Below are 25552 nucleotides of genomic sequence, written 5' to 3' on the forward strand. Positions count from 1 at the left end.
GAAACTTGAAACAACTGCCACAACTATTTTACAATTTGTATTTATTTTGAGCTGCGTGCCTTGAATTCAGTAGTAATAAGGCCAGTGAGTCTTATAGGTTTCTTACAAAATTAAATGAAACCTTTATTAATTAAAAAAATTATTTTAAACACATACATAGGTTTACAAATTGCTACTATGAAAACTCTTAGCTCCCCTAGTTAATCTAACTCCCAGTTACACCTCCGTTAAGGCAACAGTAAATATAGATTTTAAAAGACCCAGGAAAAATAACACGATACCCTGAACAGTCGAATTCAAAATGAGTTTTCTTCACTTCCGTTCGTGTAGATAGCAACTTGAGGCTTAGAGGCTGGAGGCTTTTCACACTTGTTAGATCTTAGAATGCCTTCCACTAACACATAACCCCATCTCCTTTATACAGGTTTCTTCCTTTTTAATGTAAATCCCATTCTCCCAATGTGTTTTTTCAACTCTCCTTTTCTAAAAATAAAAATCTTTCAGAGTACCAATTTTATTAGTAAGCTTTGGGAAAAATAAACACACCGATTGGCTTCTTCTGGCTAAATGTAACATTTCACCCACCACCTCTTTTGAAATTCAAATTATTCTTGCTTATCTAAAAATGCAAATTTTTCCTTTACACCTCACATTCTAAAACTTCAGCCATGTTTACCTATTTAACATTTCAAACCTACCTTCTCTTCTGATACATCAAAGCCTTCAGACCAGCTGTCTTTAATTCAATTAAGTTACCGCCCCACACCAAACCCAGACCCCACTATTCCTACCAATAAATTCCAATAACATTATGAAAATTATTATATTTTCTTTTCACCTGCTCAACCATATAAAATAAGATCATATCAAACACCATTGCATCAAAATTTCTATATGATGGCTTGAACTGTAAAAAAGAACACTGATAAGCAAGGTATTTAATTCTCTATTTTCTAGTCTTTCAATTCTGCCTACTATTGGATGAGTTTTCTACCTGGTTGTCACAATATCATAAGCAACATGAAAAACTCCAAGGCCCAAATGAAAGTTCCAACTCAAGTTCCAAGATCCTTATATAGAGGACATTTTTGAAAGAATTTCTAACATTACACTTGCAATTCTATGGATGTGTCTTTTTTCCAAAGTTCTGTAATGTTTTAAATGTTTGTTCAATTATGTTATTCTTAAGCTTTATGTACTGACCTGAATGTGGGAGAAAAATAGCATCTTAAAGCTGTGAGACAAGCAAGTTGAGATTTTCTTGGCCAGTTCTGTATTAATTGTTTATTTATAAATGGTGGCTTTAAAGGGTAGAGAGGGCTTTGCTTGCTCCGTGTTGTATTTATTCTTCTTTTCCTGCTTTCGATTTGTTCACAATATTCACTTAGATATTTAATTGACAATGCAACATACAGTGATTAAGTTGATTATGATATTTTGCCTCATAGTTAGTCATGTAAGATTGAGATGCAACATTACTAACACTGCAGTATAAGATCTGACATATTTGACAGGTAAGATGTTAATGATGTGCACAAGATACATGATTTGTAATGGTATTAAAGGCCTGTTCTTATTTAGGCCCACGTACAACTGTTTTAGCTCCTACGGTAGAGTTGAGCAAAGAAAACTTCGCCAGATAATTGATCAGGTAATCAAATAGTAATTTTAAACCATTTTGTATTTCTTGAATTGTTATATCAAACCTACCTCCATGGAGATTCTCCTGTGTAAGTGGTTCCTCATACGAACACGCGTAGGTGACTGCACCTCATCAGATGATGTTCCAGAAGCTTGGTCACTCTCACCATCTGAACCTATTTTCAAATTCTCATGTACTATGTCTAACAGGGGGCAGAAAGAGAAATCAGCTACAGTATCTTGAAACCTGTACCCAAGACACAAAGATATTTCTATGCTTTTAGGTAATATTCTAAAAACCATACACAGAAAAGAGAATTTTAAAATGTAGCAACATTTTGGCACAATACTATGTTACTTATACTTCATCACAACCAGCATATAATTTCTACTTTTAACTGCATTTTCAACTAACATTTTAATTTTTTTGAACTTGCCAAAACCTATAATGTTCTATAATCATTATTTTCAGTGCATGGAATATTCTCTTAGCTAAAAGATTTTATAGGTAAAACACTGAATTTTTAAAACTACATAAATTGATTCAGTAGTGCCTGCTCAACGTAAAATGTGGACGCTTGTTTAAGATAATTAATTTGCTCCACTCTGAACAAAATATATTTCCTTCTTTATCAAGTGTATTGGCCAGAAATTAAAATTCCTGTTGGGAAATTAATTTATCTTTCAAGCTGTTTCACATTTTTTTTGAAAAAAAAATATTTAATGGCGATGCAATCAATTTTGTTGCATTAATTAATTTATAAATAAATAATTCAGCATCACTAACAACCATTTATTTTTCAATGACAGTACAATTTCACACTACATAGAATGTATTTTTCAGATATTTGTTCTAATTCAGCACTGCAGCGACAACAGCAGCATATTCATACCTATCAACGCTTCTAGATAAAGGCAGCTTAAACAGGAATGTCATTTTTCATAATCCAAACAACGTTTTGTTTCTGACTCCTCCTTAAGCCAACACTAATTACCAAGACTATGTAATTATGAAAATTATATGCATGCTATTTTCGGTATGGTAGCTCACAATTACCTCAATAATTAGTTTCAATTAAATAAAAAGACTGCTTCCTAAATCGGTATGTTTTTAGTCCAGCAAAAACTTATATTTATATAATGCTTTTTATCTAATAAAATGTCCTAAGGCACTTCACAGGAGTGTTATGAAGTAAAATTAGACACTGGGCCACTTAGGAGATATCAGGGCAGATGGCCAAATGCTTGGTCAAAGAAATGGGCTTTAAGGAATGTCTCAGAGGAAGAAACTGAGGTAGAGAGGTGGAAAAGTTTAGGGAGGGCATCTCAGAACTTCAAGCCTGATGGTGAAAATGGGGTAGAACAAATAAGAATTCCACAAATTGAAAATAAATTGAAATTTAAAGGAGGTTATTTGATAACTTTTGGTCTAAAATAACTACAAGGAATACAAAAAGCATCATGGTGAGGCAGAACTTGAGATTACAAGACTAAAAGGGAACATGAAAATGCTTACAGGCAATATAAGGATAATAAGGCTAAGTATATGAAAAGTGAGAGAAGATGAAAAGTGTGTTGAGGTACTTCAAGCAGAGTTTCAGGAACTATAAAAAAGATTAAAAACAAGGCCTCAAAGAGTAACAATCTCAGAATTGCTCCCATGTTATATCAGGACCAATTTTGACAGGGCCCCTTGATCAATTGCTGCCTTGATGTCAAGGGCAGTCATTCTCAACTCTGAAATTCAGCTCCTTCATCCATTTTTGGACCAAGGCTGTAATGAAGTCTGAAGCCCAACAGCCCTGGCGGAACCCAAACTGTGCATTCAACAGCAGGTTATTGATGACCGAGTGCTGCTCGCAGCATTGTCAACAATACCTTCCATCATTTTGCTGATGATCAAGAGTAAACTGATGTGCAATTTTCCAGTGTTGTAGCTGTACTAGAACAGCTTGGCTAGGGACACAGCTAATTCTTGAGCACAAAGTCTTTGCTATTACAGCCAGGATGTTGTCAGAGCCCATAACCTTTGTTACATTCATTACCTTCAGCTTTTGATATAACTTGGAGTAAACTGAATTGGCTGTGATGATGGGACCTCAGGAGGAGGCCGAGATGGATCAACCATTCAGCAATTTTGGCTGAAGTTGATTGTAAATACTTCAGCCTTGTCTTTTGCAAAGACATGCTGGGCTCCACCATTACGGAGGGTGAGGATATTTATGGAGCTTCATCAAATTAGTTAATTCTCCACCACCGTTCACCACTGGATAATGCAGGACTGTAGTGCTTTGCTCTGATCTGTTGGTTGCAGAACTGTTGAACTCCATCTATAACATGCTTCTTCAATTGTCTAGCATGCATGCAGTCCTGTGGTGTAACTTCACCAGTTTGGGGTGTCAATTTTAGGTATGCCTGGTGCTGCTCCTGGCATGTTCTCCTACACTCCTCAATCAGGTTTGGTTCCCTGGCTTAAGGTAAAGTGAGGGTATGCTGGGCTGAGGTTATAGGTTGTGGTAGAATACAATTCTGCTGCTGTCGCACGGTGCCTCATGGATCCCAGCTTGAGCTGTTAGATCTGTCATGAGTCTATCCCATTTAGTATGGTAATAGTGCCACACATCATACTGGAGGGATGTTCTCAGTTTGAAGACAGGACCTTGTCTCTACAATGACTGTGCAGTGGTCATTCCTACCCAGTACTATCATGGGCAGATACATCTCCAATAGTTAAATTGGCGTGGATGAGGTCGAGCAGGTCTTTCCTCCTTGTTGGTTCTCTCACTACCTGCTGCAGGCCCAATCTGGCAGATATGTCCTTCAAGACACAGCCAGCTCAAAGTCAAAGTCAGTGGTAACGCTACTGAGCGAATCTTGGTGATGACATTCAAGGCTCCCACCCGGGATACATTCTGTGTCGTTGCTACCTTCGTGGCTTCTTTCAAGTGGTTTTCCAGATGGAAGAGCACTCAGGTTTGATCTGACACCATGGCCAGGATTTCAGGGGGGGCCTGTCGCGGGCGGAATGGAAAATTCAGGCAGGCAGCCAATGTCCATTGACTTTGTGGCGGGACCAGTAAATCCTGGCCCATGAGACTTCAAGGGGTTTAAAGTCAATGTTGAGGACTCCCAGGACCACTTCCTCCTGACTGTATATATAAAATCATTGGCAAAAGATCTAGAGGAGTGGTGAAAAAATTTTTCTCAATAGAATTGCTGGGATCTAAAATGCTCTGAAAGGTGGTGGAAACCAATCCCATAAAGAGTTTTAAAAGGGATTTGGACAGGTACTTGAATTTACAGGATTACAGACAAAAAGCAAAACTAAGCACAATAGCTTTTTCAGAGAATCAGTAGAGGCATGACAGATCAAATGGCCTCTTTCTGTGCTGCAAGTTCCTATTATTCCATGAAACAAACTTATTTGCATGTTTAAAACAATTAGAGAGGGTAAGATTGCTCAAGGATTAACAAGTCCAATTGTAGATATATATTAAACAAATACATTGCATCCCTTTTCACGAATGAACGTAAAAGTGAGAATACAGGTGTACTGGAGAAGGATACAGAATAATGCTTAAGAGATAGAGAATTCAGAGTGGATAAGTTGCAAGTCCCTGATAGCATACACCCTAGGTTATTGAAAGGAGTCAAAGAGGAGATAGCAGAGACTCCAGCCACAATTTCTCAGTTGATTGTAAATTCACAGGGTAACAGGGTCATTTGAGACATCAGGGGGTTGTCAGCCTTGCCTTTTTGCGAGTCGCCTCAGGCCCAGGTAACAGTCCCGTGCTCAGGATTACGGGTCTTGGCCAATGGCAGAACCAACAAATTTTCTGTGGTGATGGCAGAAGAGCTAGAACCTCGAGTGACAATGGCTGCTTACATGTGAAGGATCCCTAGGGAAGAGGACTTGTTTTTCCTTTAAACACACACAAGGAAGACAATGGTAAACCACTTCAAGTATTCTTTCCCTAGTCATATTGCTCATTTCTCACTGAAGTTGGAAATGGGAGGCTCCTTTGAACAACTAAGAGAAAAACGCAGCACTGCAAGCCATGGAGAAATGAGCAGATCGCCATTACATATGCACTGTAAATATGAAAACTGCAGCTATAGGCCAGTCAGGCTTTTGCCAGTTCTGAGCAAACGCTAAGAATCCATAATTCAAGATATATTTCTAACGGCTCTGAAATTCTATCGAGTGGCTCTGGGCGCATTCCGAGATATTCACACGACCTTCTCAGTCCAGCAGCTGCAAGAGAAATGCCATGAACAAAGGAGCCCCTTTATATACATTGCCTTCATCGATTTCACCAAGGCATTTGACTATGTGAGCAGAGATGGTCTATTTAAACTGCTCGAGAAACTGCTCATCGTGATCTCCTCTTTCTATGACAACATGATGGGTATGGTCAGCTATGACGGGACAACATTGGAACCCTTTTGAGACCACAGCGGGGTTAAATAAGGTTGTGTTCTGGCACCAACACTCTTTTGCATATTCTTCTCACTGCTCCTGCCTTCAGGGCATCTACAGAGGTTTCTATTTTCATACCAGAATTTTTGCTTAGCCTTGCCTGCCTAAGATCCTCATCAAGGTGCACTAAGTACTCATCAGAGGGTTGCTCCACGTTGACAATGTTGCACTAACATTCCATACTGAGGAACACCTGCAACTGTAAATGGACAGACTCCCTCACACCTGTAAAGAGTTTGGTTTGATCATCAGTATCAGGAAGACAAATGTCATGGTCCAGGATGTTGTCATACCGCCAGCTATCAGCATTGACAATATGATGCTAGAGATGGTTAATAGCTTCAGATATCCAGGCTTCACAATCACCAGCAATCTGTCACTTGATGCTGAAATCAACACATGCACCACAAAAGCTGCACTGCAAAGTCCAAGCTGAGTAAGAGTGTAGAACAACAGCAACCTGAGGACACCAAACTGAGAGCCTACCAAGCCTGTGTCCTCAACACACACCTCGACAGTGGTGAGATCTGAACAACATATGCTACGCAGGAGTAAAGGCCGAACAGTTTCCACCTTCACTGTCACAGACACACATCATCGGCATCTCTTGGCAGGACAAGGTCACCGACTCAGAGGTCCTGGAGCATGTTAATTCCATCAGCATACACTCATTGCTAAGCATATGAAGTTTCCGCTGACTCGCCACATCGACCGTTCATCAGATGTATGACAGCTGTATACCCAAAGACCTTCTGTATGGTGAATTGGTCATTGGACCGACCACCTACCTGGGCATTCATACCTTTGTTACAAGGACACTTGCAAGCAAAATATGAAGATAACAGATATTGACAGGGACAACCAGTAGACAGTCGCTGAAGGCCATTGCCTGTGGAGGCTGACTGTTTGAAAGGGCACTGGAAGAAGCGAACAGAAATGAGAAGTTCAGTTGGCTGAGAAGATGGCCTAGAGAAAACAGAGGCCCAGAGTAGTGAGGGAGGCAAGAGAGGAGATTGCTGGGGCCTTAATAGAAACCTTTGTATCCTCACTGGCTACGGGTGAGGTCCCAGAAGACTGGAGAATGGCCAATGTTGTTCCATTGTTTAAGAAGGGTAGCAGGGATAATCCAGGAAATTACAGGCAGGTGAGCCTTATGTCAGTGGTAGGGAAATTATTGGAGAAGATTCTTCATGACAGGATTTACTACCATTTGGAAGCGAATGGGCGTATTAGTGAGAGGCAGCATTGTTTTGTGAAGGGGAGGTCGTGTCTCACTAACTTGATCGAGTTTTTCGAGGAAGTGACAAAGATGATCGACGATGGAAGGGCAATGGATGTTATCTACATGGATTTCAGTAAGGCCTTTGACAAGGTCCCTCATGGCAGACTGGTACAGAAGGTAAAGTCGCACGAGATCAGAGGTGAGCTGGCAAGATGGATACAGAATTGGCTTGGTCATAGAAGAGAGGGTAGCAGTGGAAGGGTGCTTTTCTGAATGGAGAACTGTGACTAGTAGAGTTCCGCAGGGATCAGTGCTGGGACCTTTGCTGTTTGTAGTATACGTAAATGATTTGGAGGAAAATGTAACTGGGCTAATTAGTAAGTTTTCAGACGACATTAAGGTTGGAGGAGTTGCAGATAGTGAAGAGGATTGTCAAAGGATACAATGGGATATAGATCGGTTGGAGGCTTGGGTGGAGAAATGGCAGATAGAGTTTAATCCGGACAAATGCGAGGTAATGCATTTTGGAAGGTCTAATACAGGTAGGAATTATACAGTAAATGGCAGAACCCTTAAGTGCATTGACGAGCAGAGGGATCTGGGTGTACAGGTCCACAGGTCACTGAAAGTGGCAACACAGGTGGATAAGGTAGTCAGGAAGGCATATGGCATGCTTGGCTTCATTGGCAGGGGTATTGAGTATAAAAGTTGGGAAGTCATGCTGCAGCTGTATAGAACCTTGGTTAGGCCACACTTGGAAAATTGCGTGCAATTCTAGTCGCCACATTACCAGAAGGATATGGAGATGTTGGAGAGGATGCAGAGGAGGTTTACCAGGATGCTGCCTGGTCTGGAGGTTATTAGCTATGAGGAGAGGTTGGAGAAACTCGGATTGTTCTCGCTAGAGCGACGGAGATTGAGGAGCGACTTGATAGAAGTTTACAAAATTATGAGTGGCATGGACAGAGTAGATAGTCAGAAGCTTTTTCCCAGGGTGGAAGAATCAATTACTAGGGGACATAGATTTAAGGTGAGAGGAGAAAACTTTAGAGGAGATGTGCGGGGCAAGTTTTTAACGCAGAGGGTAGTGAGTGTCTGGAATTTGCTGCCAGGGGAGGTGGTGGAAGCAGATATGATAGTGGTGTTTACGAGGCAGCTTGACAAATACATGAATAGGATGGGAATAGAGGGATACGGACCCCGGAAGTGCAAAATGTTTTAGTTGACGGGCAATATGATCTCCGCAGGCTTGGAGGACCGAAGGGCCTGTTCCTGTGCTGTACTTTTCTTTGTTCTTTGAATTGTGCACCATCTCACCCACTGTTTTCCTTTGTGGCAAATGCGGCAGAGACTGCCATGCCAGAGTGGGGCTTTTGAGCCACACCAGGTGATGCTGAAAACACCAGTGCGCAAAGCATCATTTTACGAGATGGAAGGCTGCCACAAGAGAATACGTAGGCTAATAAGGGGCAGAAAGCAAGGATTTATTAAAGGCAAGTCGCATTTAATAAATTCAAATATGTTTTGAAGTGATCAATGGAATAGAGAGAATGCAGTATATGTAGCGTCTATGAATTGTTGATGAATTTTCAGAAGACATTTGATAAGATGACTCAAGAAACGTGGGGGAAAAAAAGGCTTATATAAGAGTGGGTAGACATGTAGAAGAAGCAGTTTAAGTATAGACATGTAAGAAGTAATGCATTTTAGGCGGAAAACAAGTATAAGACACTGAAAAATGTGGATGAACCAACTTGGAATTGCAAGTGCGGGTAGAAAAAGCCATTAAAAAGTCAAACAGCACTTTTGGCTTTATTAACAGAGGTGCAATGTACAAGAGTAAGAAGTAATGATAAATTTGTATAATTTGTATATTAGTGAGGCCACAGTTTGAGTACTGCATGCAGTTTTGGGTGCTCCATTATAGAAAGGACACTAAAACCACTGCATGGATTTACAAGGGATTGTATTTCTCTCTATCAAGAGAACTGTCTACTTCCATCTCCATGCACTGTGTACCTCAAGCCTTATGCTGCTGAAATCCTCATCCAAGCCTTTAACACTTCGTGATTCAACTATTCCACTGACCTCCTGGCTAGCACACCCATCTGCCACTCTGTAACCTTCAGCTCAGACAAAATTCTACAGCCCAAAGCGTAACCAGAACCAAGCCCCACACATCCATTACTTCCATCATTGCTTGCCTAAAAATAAGGCCTGGCCCCATAACATCACCAATTTTAAATTTAGCCCTACAACCCCAAACACTCCATTCTTCAACTCTAGTTGCCTGTGCACCCCACCCCATGTTTTCAGCTGTGTAGGTTCTGTACTTTGTAATTCCCTCACGTAGCCCTCTGCCTCACTTCCTTTAGACACTTTGCAAAACACATCTCATTAAACATTCTAATATTTCCTCTTTGGCTCAGTGTTCATTTATCGAATACACCTTTGTGAAGCCCTTTTGGCATTTTACTATGTTAAAAATTTTATATAAATGCAAGTTGTTGTCGGGAGTCAGTGATGAGAAGTTATAGTCAATCCGTGGACAGTTTCTAGTTGAAGTGCTACAAAGAGCCTTTAGCCCATCATAAAAGTTATCCTACTGGTGGGAAGGGGAGAGGGCACCTGGACCATGTCAAATTTTACCTTTAGCAAAAACAGACAAATTTAAAATTCAGAATACAGAAATAAATTCTGGAGAAATCTAACCTTTTATATCCAAACGCTGTCATTTTCATTGCCTGTTAACTATGCTACTTGTATGATGCTGTGACAGGAATATCTTGTAGCTAAGAACCTCAAACGAATACAAGAGAGTGAAAGTTTACTTTGATTGGATCACCAATTGTGGAGGTGAAGGGAGAAACTAGACACTGATTACTCTCCTATTTTATCTTTCCCGCTTCATGAATGCCTGCTGCCAACTGCTCACACATCAGTACGAATAGCCAGATTATTCTCAACTGGCAGATTAAGATATCCAGATAGTCCAAAACAGGAGAAAAATCACAGTAACACAAGAAACACAAGCATCTTGGAAATTTTTCCTTTTTTAAAAAAATACAGATTACTAAATCAATGCTTCAGAAAATGTAACCATAGGATTAACAACCAACAACCGCCCCCCACCCCACAAATCCACGATTAGCCACGTTTTGTTCCATCTCTCAACAACCAAGCTAAGACTATTAAACTGCATCTAAACAATGCCAAGTCCATATCTATTTTACTCAGATGTCACAATGTTACTTTAAACAGCTTTGATCGTTAAGAGGACCATAGCACTGTAACCTTGAACTACCTAGAAGCAAATTTTCAAAACAGACAATTTTGAGCTATTAGGGCCAACCGATAAAAGCAGCTTAGAACCAAGGTCTGACACACAAATGATGGTCAGCAAGGGCATCCTCATACCTTTTATTCCTGAATATACTGAGGTGACTCAGAAGTTCTTATATTAGTCTAAGCTGTAAATTTTCACAGCCAGGTATGACATGACACAATATGTATTCAAAATAACTGAGTGAAAAGGTTAGTCACTTAAATTTGAAGAAGAATGTGAATGTAGAATTTGGTAGGAGTATAGGTTTTCGATTATGAAAATGAAAAGTATTAAATCTCGAAGATTTATGCCTGCATTTTTAAATAGACTTGTAGGATAACAATGTTTTCAGTTATTTCATAGGATTCATGAACAGATGTAATGTAATCATTTTACAGGCACAACCTATAGTATTTAAGACTGAAGAATTCCCATTTATTTATATGTTTTTTAAATAATAACAGATTACAGTGAAAAACATAATGAGATAATGAGATGGTACAATCAACGTAACATTCCTCTATAAGGAGCAGAGTCACTTGCTAAAATAACTTTATCATGTTTTACCCATTAAGTGAAACTAATTTTAGTGCTAGAATACTTATCACTTTATTCCAAATCATTTACGATATAATAGTCTAAAAAAAACCCCAAAATTTATTAATTTTTATGTAAATATAACCCAATATATTATCCATCTGAATGCAAACTGATTTTCAGATAAATTCTCACTTTAAACTTCTGGTGTAATCAGCAGAAAACACAGTAATATTATGTCCTTCACGATGTGCAGTTTTGCTATTTCATGAGGATTAGCAGCTCAAATGATTTATGCTAGAAGAGATGATTTGAATTTGATGATTTCAATAGAGGCAGTTCATTTATATAATTAAGGAGGAGGCATAACGGCTGAAAGAGCTTCCCACAAGATATGCAACAGCATTTATGTATTGAAATTGATTTAGCTGGGGATTATAGTAGGAAAGCTTTTATTTTGTTTTTACCCCTAAATTTTATAAGAAATGTTACACTGCCAAGTATTTACATAAAATTACCAAACTTCTCAATTATACATTTTGGTGGAAATTAATGTGCACTACATTCAAGGCGAATGAGAATTTATATTGCTTATGATATTTTTTTCAAGAACACCTTTGAATGCAGGCTTTAAGACATCAAAATGTGTTCAGCCAAAGTACTTTGTCCAAAAGATACATGCAAAAATATTTCCAGCCAAGAAGTTCACTTACTGGGTTCCCATTGTAAATCTGCAAATAATGCAAGCTTTAGAATACATTATTGTAAAATATTTTGATGAGTTGACACTTTTGACATGTACAAACCATGTTATTTCGACATTCGATGACAGACAAAATAGATTGTCCTTCCCAAATTTTGCAAATCAGCTTCATCTCCAATCAATATCAAGCTCACTCCACAAAGTTACTTACTGGTTAGCTAAAGATGAGTCAACCTTAAACCACAATATACTTGTACATCTACTGTACTAATAGGTACATATTCACACATTCATTTTACTAGCACTCACCTGGAAGACTGGAGGTTAGATTTTGTAAAGAAATAAAAACCATGCAGAAAACTCCAAAACAATTTTACAGTAAATTAAATATGCATTGAAATAATAATGAAGATAGCAAACTACTTCATGCACAAGACAATTCAATATTGTGCAAAACATTTAGGTGTAACAAAACTATACAGACAGACAATCTCTTGGTAATCACCTAGTCTACCACCACCATTCCTGGGCATGGAAATGAAAGAGCCGAGGCTCCCACCAATCACGCTATGGGGTCTCCGCAGAGGGGGCTTTTTGAAAGAGCCTGCATACTGGTGGAGAAAGGAGTGCATACTGTGCGATGTCGCAGGCCTGCCATTCTTCACAATTGGCTCTGTGATTTTTGAAAGCCAACGGTTTGTCCCAACGAAGGAATCCATAAAGCAGAAACAGATCAGAAGGAAAGGTAAAATGGGTGGTTGATCGAGAGAAAGAAAAAAAAACAATATAAACATACTGTTTGGTGTCTGACAGGTAATGCATTGTGTTTCAATATATTAGCATATTCAATATTTTTAGAGAAACTCCACTTCATGTCAACATATATTGTACCTAAACATACTGTTAACCTTTACATCAACATAGCTAAATTTTTAAAAAGCTACATAAATGTTAAACATGATCAGTGAAGAATAAAGTGAATTACAGACATCAGTTGATTTTACCAACAAAATCACCAGTTCTGTACAGTTTTGGTCATAAAAGAGAATACGAAAAAAGCAAATAGTTCTTAAGAGTGCATGTTTTTGTGCAACTGGCATATTCCAATTCAAAAAAATGGTAAAATAATTTTTTGAAATCTTGTCATAATTTGGTTGCTGGTAGCTGTTTAGAAATAAAGAGAGTTCTTAGACAACATTTTTTCTTAATCCTTTAAGTTTATTACAGTATTTATACCCAATATCAAAATGCTAGACTGCAGCATTGGCATGACACATAGTAAGTACATAAAAGCTGTTTTAAAAATGTCCATGTAATACATAAAAATATTCACACTGGCTATAACCAGAAAGACCTTTAAAGGGGGTTAGGGAAGGAGGAAGTGAAAATAGTAACTTTACTGAACTGGCAGATTGATTCCAAGTCAGAAAAAATTATTGACAATTCTTGGACAACTTCAGACCATTTTCATTCCATAATTTATTACAAAGGCATCCAATACTCTTTACCTTCTTGGATCAATAATAATTCATTTGCTTTCTTTAGGAAGAAAGTATCTCCATGTGTAATTCTTTTGGGTGGGGTTCAATGCAATCCTTGGTTTGTTTATCTGAGCTTTCACAGCTTCTTATGAGTTTTCAAACCATTTGAATAAACTTGACTAAAACCCCACTAAAACTCTGTCAAAGGAAGGATTGGCAGATAAATGGGCCCTGGTAGGAGTCAGAATGCCTGAATTCTACATTGCTTGATGAGGCATCATTAACATGCACTGAAGACTTGTGCATGAGAACTTGCCCTGCGCTACAAATACTGTCATCTACCTGACAATCTGGAAAATTGTCCTGTACACAAAAAGGACAAAGTCAATCCGGCCAAGGCTGCCTTATCAGTATACTCTCAATCATCAGTAAAGTGATGGGTCATCAACAGTGCTATCAAGCAGCATTTACTCAGCAATAACCTGCTCACTGACGCTTGGTTTGGGTTCCATCAGGATCACTCAGCTCCTGACGTCATTACAGTCTTGATTCAAACATGGACAAAAGAGCTGAACTCCAAAAGTGAGGTGAGAGTGGCTGTCCTTGGCATGAAGGCAGCATTTGACCAAGTGTGGCATCAAGGAGCCGTAGCAAAACTGGAATGAATGGGAATCAGGGGGAAAGCTCGCCACTGGTTGGAGTCATACGTAGCACAAAGAAAGATGGCTGTGGTTGTTGGAGGTCAATCATCTGAGTTTCAGGACATCACTGCAGGTGTTCCTCAGGGTAATGTCCTCGTCCCAACCATCTTCAGCTGCTTCTTCAATGACCTTCCTTCCATCATAAGGTCAGAAGTGGGGATGTTCACTGAAGATTGCACAACATTCAGCACCATGTCCAAATGCAGCAAGACGTGGACAATATCCAGGCTTGGACTGACAAGGGCAAGTAACATTCAGGCCACACAAGTGCTGGGCAATGACTATCTCTAACAAGAGAGAATCTAACCATCGGCCCTTGACATTCAATGGCATCGCCATCGCTGAATCCTCCACTAACAACATTCTGTGGGTCACCATTGTGGGCCAGAAACTGAACTGGGCTAGCCATATAAATACTGTGGCTACAAGGAGGTCAGAGGCTAGCAATCCTGTGGCGAGTTCACTCACCTCCTGGCTCCCCAAAGCCTGTCCACCATCTACAAGGCACAAGTCAGGAGTGTGATAGAATACTCTTCACTTGCCTGGATGAGTGCAGCTCTAACAACACTCAAGAAGCTGGACACCATCCAGGACAAAGCAGCCCGCTTGATTGGCACCACATCCAATATTAACACACAGTGCCAACAGTGTACACCATCTACAAAATGCACTGCAGGAACTCACCAAGGCTCCTTAGACAGCACCTTCCGAGCCCACGACCACTACCATCTAGAAGGACAAGGGCAGTAGATGCATGGGACTACCACCTGAAGTTCCCCTCCACGCCACACACCATCCTGACTTGGAAATATATTGCCATTCCTTCACTGTCGCTGGGTCAAAATCCTGGAGTTCCGTCCCTAACAGCACTGTGGGTGCACCTACACCACATGGACTGCAGTGGTTCAAGAAGGCAGCTCACCACCACCAATAGCAATTTAGGATGGGCAAAAAATGCTGGCCTAGTCAATGGCGCTCATATCCTATGAATGATTTAAAAATCCACAGGAATGGAAGAGAAAAAGCTTTCCACACCGGCCACCCCCCTTAAGCAGCAGGAATGTGATCCCTTGAACCTGGATACAGTTCCCTGAGAGGTTCAATGACCTAATAAAGGCAGGAAAGGTGAGTGGTATAATACTTTCAAGAGCTAACACCTACACTTTGACTGTCCTAGTATTCTCCTACACAGTACCTCTCAGACCAACAAATCTTGCAGCTCCACTCATTCCTCTCTCTCTCTCTGTGGACCTAGCCTTCACATGCCCATCCAACTGCCAACACTCACACTCATCTTATCTCGCACCTAGACCTCACAGCCATCCTCCACAATCCTCTCCGCACAAACCATTTCTCACACTCATAACTTTGCTTTCTCTCCTTGCAGGTGAAAAGAGCACACAACTTCATGGAGAGGCAGAGAACCGGGGTGGTCCCCCAGTGGTAGCCATCTTGATGGCCATTGGCAATGGGCGTCCACAGTACAGGAGGTCTTTCTCCAGGAGGCTGCAAATGACAGCAATGATCTGCTGTGAAAGCCCTAGGCACTAGTGCTCAAGCAATTCAAGAGAGCTGATTCTCTGCCTATGGACTCTCTTTTGTGGGTTTCACCTCGAATTTGATGTGTGTCCATTCCCTTTAGGTCTATGGTGTAGAGCAGCATATAGTTGAGAAGAAGGCAGTTGATGTGGCTGCTTGTTTTGCTCCTGTTCATCATATGTCTAAGGTAGCATTTCATATTCTGCTCCCAGGTTACAAATGAAAGATGGCATCAAGGAAAATCAGATCAAAGACAGTAAAGTAAAAGTTAGATAGAAATGATTTCTAGGAGTTGGAAATTGCCTATGAAGCAGTGAAATTTGGATCTCTGAGCAAATTCTGTGAGCACAAGCCTTTCACATTGGCAGCCCAGCAACTATGCAGTTTCACTTTTTAAAGTTTTCATTGAACAATAGCCCCTCACCTTGTTGATCCTAACAAGTTTCACACCACTCAGGAAACCCTTTTGCTAACTACTAAAGCCAGAATCTTGGGTTAAGTCCACAATTAATTGACTGTTTAAATATTGAAACCACTTACCCCATGGCTCAACAGGAGTTTCCTGCTTGCCTCCATACATGACAGAGCTAAACCAAGAAGTGGACGGGATCATAACACACAAACATTTTTTAGGGTTTTAAGCACCCATCACACCAAAACTGCCCTCTACCCCTCCTCCCACCCATCCCTCACATTGGCAGTTAAAATTCTGCCTATGAAAACTGCAACAGTGAAGTTCAGCTGTAACACCACATTCCATAGATGCATCCTTGTAAGGTGAAAAGCTTCCATGGCTTTTGGCCTATGGCGATCATTAACAATTGACTTATTCACAAAGTTACTACTCTATTCATACCCCACAGCAATATTTGTCCAAACTTAGGCCACTTAAGATTGTTATTGATCTTGTTAGAGACTTAATCAGGAACTTGCTTCATACCAGCTAGCAGCAAAGTGCAGTGCAGCAAAGTATAGGCTGATTTATTAGTGGTTTGAACTCAGGAGGCTTGAGCTTTTGTTTTCTGTAACATTTTATTTCTGTAACATTTTTGAGTTTCATTTTTCTATTTACATTTGATAGTTAAAGTAGCAATTTACTGCTATACAGCAGTATCGCAGTATCAATGCTCCTATTTATACCTGTGGAGTAAACAAGAAATTGACACTGTAGCTTTGTGGGTCAGATAGAACAAATACTACCCAAGGCAAGAATTTCATAGAACATTAAAGAGTATTGGAATGCAAGCATCCAGCTTACTGGCTCATTAAGTTATGGCAAATACTAAGAACAGAACTTTCCAACACAGTAACTCGAGCTCATTCCTCAAAAAGGGGGAGCAAGGTAGGCTCCCAAGCGCTTATACAATAAACAAATACTGAATAATGTTCTCTCAGTTGTTAAGTTTTGGATAATGACCTTGGTGTGGCAAATATTAAAAAACAAAGAGTTATTATTTGGTTAAGATATTACAAAAATTACTCTGGCCCTCACCCTTGTGTTATCAACTACCTTCAAAATAGCATTGGGGAAGTTTCCTATGCTGGAAGGAGAAACAGCTAGAAGTGGAACAGTCCATTTACTAAAAGACATGCAGGCAGTTTGAAAATGAACAAAGGTTTAATCATTAGACAAAACAACTCTGATGAGGTTTCTCACATCTGCAAAGTGCTGAGCAAATCAAAACACCCAAGCTTCCTCTTAAAAGAGGATCAGGAAGAGAAAGATGATGGAGAATTTAAAGATCATCTTATAAAGGAGAGAAAAAATGAATGAGAAAAGAAAATAAAAAAGTCTATACACATTTTTACAGTTGAAGACTACCCTGAGAAAAGTACCCCGTTCTATTCTTTTGAGGTCCTCTGTGGATGACATTACATTTGACTGCAATAAAATCCATTTTCCAGTTTTGCCCATTCGCTTAATCTTTTCAATATCTCTTTATAATTTTACGCTTCGGTCTACACTGCTTACAATACGTTGTATCTTTGTGTTATTGGCAAATTTGTATACGTGGCTTTCTATCACATCATTTAAGTCATTAATGAATGTGGGTTGTTGTTGCAGGACATCACTAGTCACATCCTGCCAATGAGAGTACCTGCCCATTATCCCCACTCTCTCCTTCCATTCAGCCAATTTTCCAACTAGGTCAATAATCTACCTTCAATTGCATGAGCTCCAACCTTAGCTATCAGTCTCTTATGAGGGACTTTATTAAATGCTTTCTGGAAGTGCATATAAATAACATGCATAGACATGCTCCTGTCCATTAGTCACCTCTTTCAAAACTTCAATTGAATTTGTCAGGCGTGATCTACCCTTTACAAATCCATGCAGAGTCTCTCTCTGATCAGCTGAAAATTTGATGGCTTTCAGTTAATTATAGACTCCAGCAACTTCTTGATGAAAGATGTTAGGTGAACTGGTCTATAATTCTCTAGTTTCCTATTGTCACCTTCTTGAAACAGTGGAAAGACAAACACAATTTTTCCAACCTAAAGGGAAGGCTTCCAAATCGAGAAAACTTTGGAAGATTGTAGTTAAGGTAACCAGAGAGTTCTCACCTACTTATTTTAAAACCCTTGATGGAAACTATCTGGTCTTGGAGATCTGTCACTTTTTAGTGCCATAAATGTTTCCATTACTTTTATCTTGCTTCCATTAATTTTGTTAAGTCCAACCCTCTACCCATCTCCCTCCGGAATGTCCGTTCACTTCTGAACAACACCCTTGCCATCCATGGATGCTTACAACAACATCATGGCTTTACTGGAAACTTGGCTGAGGGGCGATGACACCTCCCCACCTGGCAAAGTTTTACACAGTTTGCGCTGCCAAGACAGTCATGGTGGCAGTCATGGCGCTAATCTCCAGGTCACACCTTGGCCTGACCCCTTACTCCTCTGGCACTTTCCCCTCCTTTGGGAATTTCTCTTTTCCGACCCCTCAATTATCTTTCAAAATCATCATTCGCTACTGCATGTCACCAAGATATCTTCACTGCTTTCCTCCCTCAGCCTCTGCACTGAGTGACTTTGCATCTTCAGTGATTTCAACATCCATCTCAGGTCATCATGTTCTCTCACCCATGAGTTCACTTCCATCTTATGCTCCCTAAATCTTTCCCCCCATGTAAACTTCCCAAACCATATTAACAGCCACCCGGTTGACCGTGCCATCTCGTGTGGTCTTGCCAGCCCCTTCGCATCAATTATAGAGGTCATCTCTGATCACTTGCTTGTATCACTCCCTACCCACGTCCCCAATTCACTTAGAACATTTTCAAAATCCCAATTTTCTAGCCTTTGCTCTCCGTTCACTGCAACAATTTTGCAGCTACTAATGTGCTCAAATGCACCCTTCACCTCTACTTTTGATGCCTTAGTTCCCAATAAAATCATAACACTGCCTCACCTTGGCTGTTCCCTGTGGTTATGGCCCTCATCTCTGCTCCTTTAGGTCCATGGGCGCAGACCTGGGACAACTGGTTTAGGCACCCACTGCCAGATCTGGATGGATCACAAAGTATTATCGGTTCTAGCTCTCCTCTGCTAAAACTGCTCATTATCCCATGATCATACTGGAATACAAAAATAATCCCTGGCTTCTTTTCTCTAATCAAAACTTTCTTCTTAAACCCTCTTCCCAGTCTTCTCTCCCCTCCCTAACAATAAGTGAATGGACTTCTTTGTCACTAAGATTGAGGCCATCTGATGAACTGCCTCTGCCACGTACCTCCCCGCCCCACCACCCCACCTGGCCAAACTTCCACTAATGCTCCCCCACTGCCCTAGCCTTCAATTTGCATCCTGGCTCTTCAGGTGTCATCCTTCTCTCCTTTAAAATGCCACCACCCCTCTCTAAAAACAAACTCTTGACCCCCACCATCCTTGCAAACTACTGTCCAATCTCCAACCTCGCTTTCTTCTCCAAAGTCCTTGTGTGTGTTGGTGCCTCCCAAATCCATTCCTATCTTTCCCAGAACTCCATGTTTGAATCCCTCCAATCAGGTTTCCGTCACTGCCCCAGTCCTAAAACAGCTCTTACCAACGTGACTGATAAAATCCAGTGTGACCGTGACGAAGATAAACTTTCCCTCCTTGTCCTTCTTGACCGGTCTGCAGCCTTTAACATGGCTGACCACACCATCCTCCTCCAACACCTCTCTATTTTTGTCCAGCTGAGTGGGACTATTCTCATCTGGTTCCAATCTTATCTTCTAATCGGAGCCAGAGAATCACTTGCAATGGCTTCACCTACTCCTCCCACACCATTACCTCTGGTATCCCCCAGAGATCTATCCTTGGCCCCTCCCATTTATCATCTACATGCTGCCCCCTGGTAAAATCATCCAAAAGCACAGCATTAGTTTTCACATGCACGCTGACGATACCCAGCTCTACCTCACCACCACCTCTCGATTCCTCCACTGCTGCTAAAAGTACAGACTTACTACTGATGAGCAGAGGTTACCTACTATTAAATATTGGGAAGACTGAAGCAAAGTTTTTGGTCCCTGCTCCAAATTCTGTTGCCTCACTGCCAACTCCTCCCTCTCCCTGGGAGCAGTCTGAGATTGGTACATTCAAACCTTGGTATCAATCCTGGTTGTTCTCCCACATTCTACCATCTGTGAGCCTGAAGTCATCCAAAACTCTGCTGCCAGTGTCTTAACTCATACCAAGGGCTGTTCACTGATCAGCCCTGCACTCACTGCTTGACCAGGAGCCAGTGTAGGTCAATGTCTTGATTTTAAAATTCTCATTTTCCCTCGATGGCCTCACCCCTTGTTATCTTTGTGATCACTTCCAGCCCCACCACCCTCCGAGATATTGGTGCTCCTCTAATTCTGGCCTCTTGAGAATCCCCGATTTGAAATCATTTCACTTTTGCTGCCGTGTGTTCATTTGCCTAGGCCCTAAACTCTGGAATACCCTCCCTATACCTCACTTTCCTCCTTTATGCTGCTCCTTAAACCCTACCTCTTTGACTAAGCTTTTGGTCATCTGACCTAATATCTCCTTTTATGGCTTGATGTCATATTTTGTTTTATAATGATCCTGTGAAGCGTCTTGGTATGTTTTACTATGTTAAAGATGCTATATAAATATGTTTCTGGTCCTTCTCTGATTCAATAATGGTTTCTTTGGGATGTCTGGCATGTTGATCTCTTTCTCTACTGGAAAAACTAACAACTTAGTATGTCCTCCATTTCTTTATTTTAATTGACAACATCACCATCATCAGTTTACAAGGGGCCCATATTCCTTCTGACCACCTTGTTTTCCCTCATATAATTGTACAAGTTTTTTGTGCTTATTTTAATATCTCTTAGGAAGGAGTTTCCTTCCTTTCATACTCCTTTTTGGTGACTCTTACTATCTACTTTGTCACACTTTGCTGCTCAGAGTCACTTGGGCACAGAAGGAGCTCATATGGCCCATTGAGTCCATGCAAATGTGACATTTTCACTTGTTTTTAAAATTATTTTTGAATTTTTCCCTCTATCATTTTCCGCGTTAACGGATTTGCCAAGGTTTTTGCAACAGCACTGTCAAAACCTGTGACCTCTACAGCCAAGAAGAACAAGGGCAGCAAGCATATGGAAGCACCACCAAGACCCCTCCAAGTCATAAACCATCCTGATATGGAACTATATTGCCTTTCCCTCATTATCGCTAGGTCAAAATCCTGGAACTTCCTACCAAACAACACTGTGGATGTCTGCAGCAGTTCTAGGCAGGTGGTTCACCCAATTAGAAATAGGCACTAAATGCTCGTCTTGTCAACAATGCCGACATCCCATGAATGAATATGTTTTTTAAAAGTGTCAGAAGCTCACCTCTGGGTCAAATATGACACCAAGAATGTGAACAGTCTAGCTCAGCGTTTCAAAGTTGCCAAGAGGAGGGTTGGAGTAGATGGTTAGGCAAAATAATTTTGTTCTTTCCAATATTTAGTTGGAGGAAATTTCTGCATATCAGTGTTATAACCCTGATGGCCAGCTGGTGAAGGAAGAAACCAGAGCTCTTTTTATTGGGAATAAATTTATTCACATATGATGCATAACAGGTATATATCTCCTCACATGACCCAAACCCTGTGTCAGTAAGTGTCTCTTTATATGTGTTCAAGCAATCATCCAATCAGTGCCCTCCACCAAATATACTTAATCTCAATAAATACAATTATAATCTAGTACTGAATATCAGACAAGCAGTCTGACAATTTAGAAACAGCGAAGGGTTGAGAGAGATAGTGGTGAATTGGAGCTGGGTGTACATCTGAAAATTGATTCTGTTTTTTGATGATGTCACTGGAGGGCAGCATGTAGATGAGAAATAAGAGGGGACAAGGATAGATCATTGGAGGAACAGTTAATGGAGCAGGAGTGGGAAGGAAAGCCATTGGCAATGACAAGATGGATAAGAATGGAAACAGGGAAGTGCAGTCCCATCCAACTGGATGATGGCGGAGGGCATAAAAGGAGGATAGTATGCTCAACCATGTCAAAGGCTGCAGACAGGCTGTGGAGGACATGGAGGGACTCAAGCTATGCCATATCAAAACAAAAACAGAATTACCTGGAAAAACTCAGCAGGTCTGGCAGCATCAGTGGAGAAGAAATCAGTTAACGTTTCGAGTCTTCATGACCCTTCGGCAGAACTGAGTATAGTTAGGAGAAAGGTAAAATATAAGCTGGTCTAAGGTGGGGGGGCGGGGGGAGAGAGAAGTTGAGGGTGGGATGATTGTGGAGATAAGCAAGCAGTGATAGAAGCAGATAATCAAAAGATGTCACAGACAAAAGGATCAAAGAGGTGTTGAAGGTGGTGATATTGTCTAAGAAAAGTGCTAATTAAGAATGGAAGGCAGGATACTCAAGGTACAGCTCTAGTGGGGGTGGGGTGGAAAGACTAACAAAGTTTTAGTTTTACATTTAAAAATAATGGAAATAGGTGGGAAAAGAAGAATCTATATAAATTATTGAAAAAAAAGGGAGGGGGGAGAAACGGGGTGGGGATGGGGGGAGGGGGAGTTTAAGATCTAAAGTTGTTGAATTCAATATTCAGCCCGGAAGGCTGTAAAGTGCCTAGTCGGAAGATGAGGTGCTGTTCCTCCAGTTTGCGTTGGGCTTCACTGGAACAATGCAGCAAGCCAAGGACAGACATGTGGGCAAGAGAACAGGGTGGAGTGTTAAAATGGCAAGCGACAGGGAGGTTTGGGTCTTTCTTGCGGAAAGACCGCAGGTGTTCTGCAAAGCGGTCGCCCAGTTTGCGTTTGGTCTCTCCAATGTAGAGGAGACCGCATTGGGAGCAACGAATGCAGTAGACTAAGTTAGGGGAAATGCAAGTGAAATGCTGCTTCACTTGAAAGGAGTGTTTGGGCCCTTGGACGGTGAGGAGAGAGGAAGTGAAGGGACAGGTGTTGCATCTTCTGCGTGGGCATGGGGAGGTGCCATAGGTGGGGGTTGTGGAGTAGGGGGTGATGGAGGAGTGGACCAGGGTGTCCCGGAGGGAACGATCCCTACGGAATGCCGCCGGGGGGGTGAAGGGAAGATGTGTTTGGTGGTGGCCTCATGCTGGAGTTGGCGGAAATGGCGGAGGATGATCCTTTGAATGCAGAGGCTGGTGGGGTGATAAGTGAGGACAAGGGGGACCCTATCATGTTTCTGGGAAGGAGGAGAAGGCGTGAGGGAGGATGCGCGGGAGATGGGCCGGACACGGTTGAGGGCCCTGTCAACAACCGTGGGTGGAAAACCTCGGTTAAGGAAGGAGGAGGACATGTCACAGGAGCTGTTTTTGAAGGTAGCGTCATCAGAACAGATGCGACGGAGGCGAAGGAACTGAGAGAATGGGATGGAGTCTTTACAGGAAGCGGGGTGTGAGGAGCTGTAGTCGAGGTAGCTGTGGGAGTCGGTAGGCTTGTAATGGATATTGGTGGACAGTCTATCATCAGAAATTGAGACAGAGAGGTCAAGGAAGGGAAGAGAAGTGTCAGAGATGGACCATGTGAAAATGATGGAGGGGTGGAGATTGGAAGCAAAATTAATAAGTTTTTCCAGGTCCCGACGAGAGCATGAAGCAGCACCGAAGTAATCATCGATGTACCGGAGAAAGAGTTGTTGGAGGGGGCCGGAGTAGGACTGGAACAAGGAATGTTCCACATACCCCATAAAGAGACAGGCATAGCTGGGGCCCATGCGGGTACCCATAGCCACACCTTTTATTTGAAGGAAGTGAGAGGAGTTAAAGGAGAAATTGTTCAGTGTGAGAACAAGTTCAGCCAGACGGAGGAGAGTAGTGGTGGATGGGGATTGTTCGGGCCTCTGTTCAAGGAAGAAGCTAAGGGCCCTCAGACCATCCTGGTGGGGGATGGAGGTGTAGAGGGATTGGACATCCATGGTGAAGAGGAAGCGGTTGGGGCCAGGGAACTGGAAATTGTTGATGTGATGTAAGGTGTCAGAGGAATCACGGATGTAGGTGGGAAGGGACTGGACAAGGGGAGAGAGAAGGGAGTCAAGATAACGAGAAATGAGTTCCGTGGGGCAGGAACAGGCTGACACGATCGGTCTGCCAGGACAGTTCTGTTTGTGGATTTTGGGTAGGAGGTAGAAGCGGGCCGTCCGAGGTTGGGCGACTATCCAGTTGGAAGCTGTGGGAGGAAGATCTCCAGAGGAGACGAGGTCAGTGACAGTCCTGGAAACAATGGCTTGATGTTCTGTGGTGGGATCATGGTCCAGGGAGAGGTAGGAGGAAGTGTCTGCGAGTTGACGCTCAGCCTCCGCGAGGTAGAGGTCAATGCGCCAGACAAAATATCAATGTTAACAGCTGGGAAAAAACTCAGTAGCTAATCAAATGACGTTGGCAAGAAGAAAGTACTGCTATGTCAGTTAGTATGAATACCAGCTGATATCCTGTAGCAATGACAACACAAAAAAACGTGACCAGCAGCAGCACATCAACCTCAGATGGACAGGTGGTGTGTGAAACATGCAGGAGAGTCAACTCCTGTCATATTGATGCCCGTTTGATTGGCACCACATCCACAAACATTCATTCCCTCCACCACCGACACACAGTAGCAGCAGTGTGTACCATCTACAAGATGCATTTCAGGAATTCACCAAGGCTCCTTCGACAGCATCTTCCAAATCCATGACCACTACCACCTAGGAGGACAAGGGCAGCAGGTACATGGGAACACCACCACCTGAAAGTTCCCCTCCAAGTCACTCACCATCCTGACTTGCAAATATATCGCCGCTCCTTCACTGTCACTGGGTCAAAATCCTGGAACTCCCTCCCTAACAGCACTGTGGGTGTACCTACACCACAAGGACTGCAATGGTTCAAGAAGGCAGCTCACCACTACCTTCTCAAGGGCAACTAGGGATGGGCAATAAATGCTGACCCAGCCAGCAAAGCTCACATCCCGTGGATGAATTAAAAAAAAATTGGCCTTAATAGTCATCACACAAAGAATAATTCACTTTAAACAAGATTCTTACACGTATACATATATCTATCTACCACACAGTGTTTCTGCACTTGCAGGAATTATGTTACCAGAAACAAAAACATTTGTGAATAACAGACACATAACAACAGCAAAGCTGAAAACAGCAAAAATAGAGTTTCAAACCAACTGGAGGTGTAAGTTCAGAATATAGAGTACAACCATGTGATCAAAGAGCATGACATGATCCCAAAGAATAAATTGTGGCTATTTTACTAGTTACTACCAGCAACCAAAATTTTGAAAATCTATAAGGAAAAGGTTTTTGCCCTTCAACTGATATTGGCAATTTGGAGATGGGCCATCTAAAATATTCTAGATCTGGAGCAAAAGAAGTGGTTTAAATCTGGTTAGTTTTGCAGCTTTCAATCAGATTACTGCAGTTACAGCAAAAAGCCTGTCAGCA

At 41.5% G+C, this 25552-nt stretch overlaps 1 protein-coding gene across 2 annotated transcripts in view; it reads right to left on the minus strand.

Moving 5' to 3' along the window:
- Nucleotides 1-25552, minus strand: part of cdk17 (cyclin dependent kinase 17) — a 225545-nt gene that overhangs the window by 93732 nt on the left and 106261 nt on the right. The window contains exons 4-5 of one of the 2 annotated variants that reach the window (XM_078553735.1): nt 12414-12581; nt 1711-1844 (exon numbers count right to left, since the gene is read on the minus strand). In XM_078553735.1, the coding sequence (XP_078409861.1) occupies nt 1711-1844; nt 12414-12581 (302 nt within the window). The remainder of the gene's footprint in view (nt 1-1710; nt 1845-12413; nt 12582-25552) is intronic. The other variant, XM_078553736.1, reaches the window with a different exon arrangement.

This window comes from Cetorhinus maximus, chromosome 12, assembly GCF_964194155.1.
Source record: "Cetorhinus maximus chromosome 12, sCetMax3.hap1.1, whole genome shotgun sequence".
Lineage (NCBI taxonomy): Eukaryota > Metazoa > Chordata > Chondrichthyes > Lamniformes > Cetorhinidae > Cetorhinus > Cetorhinus maximus.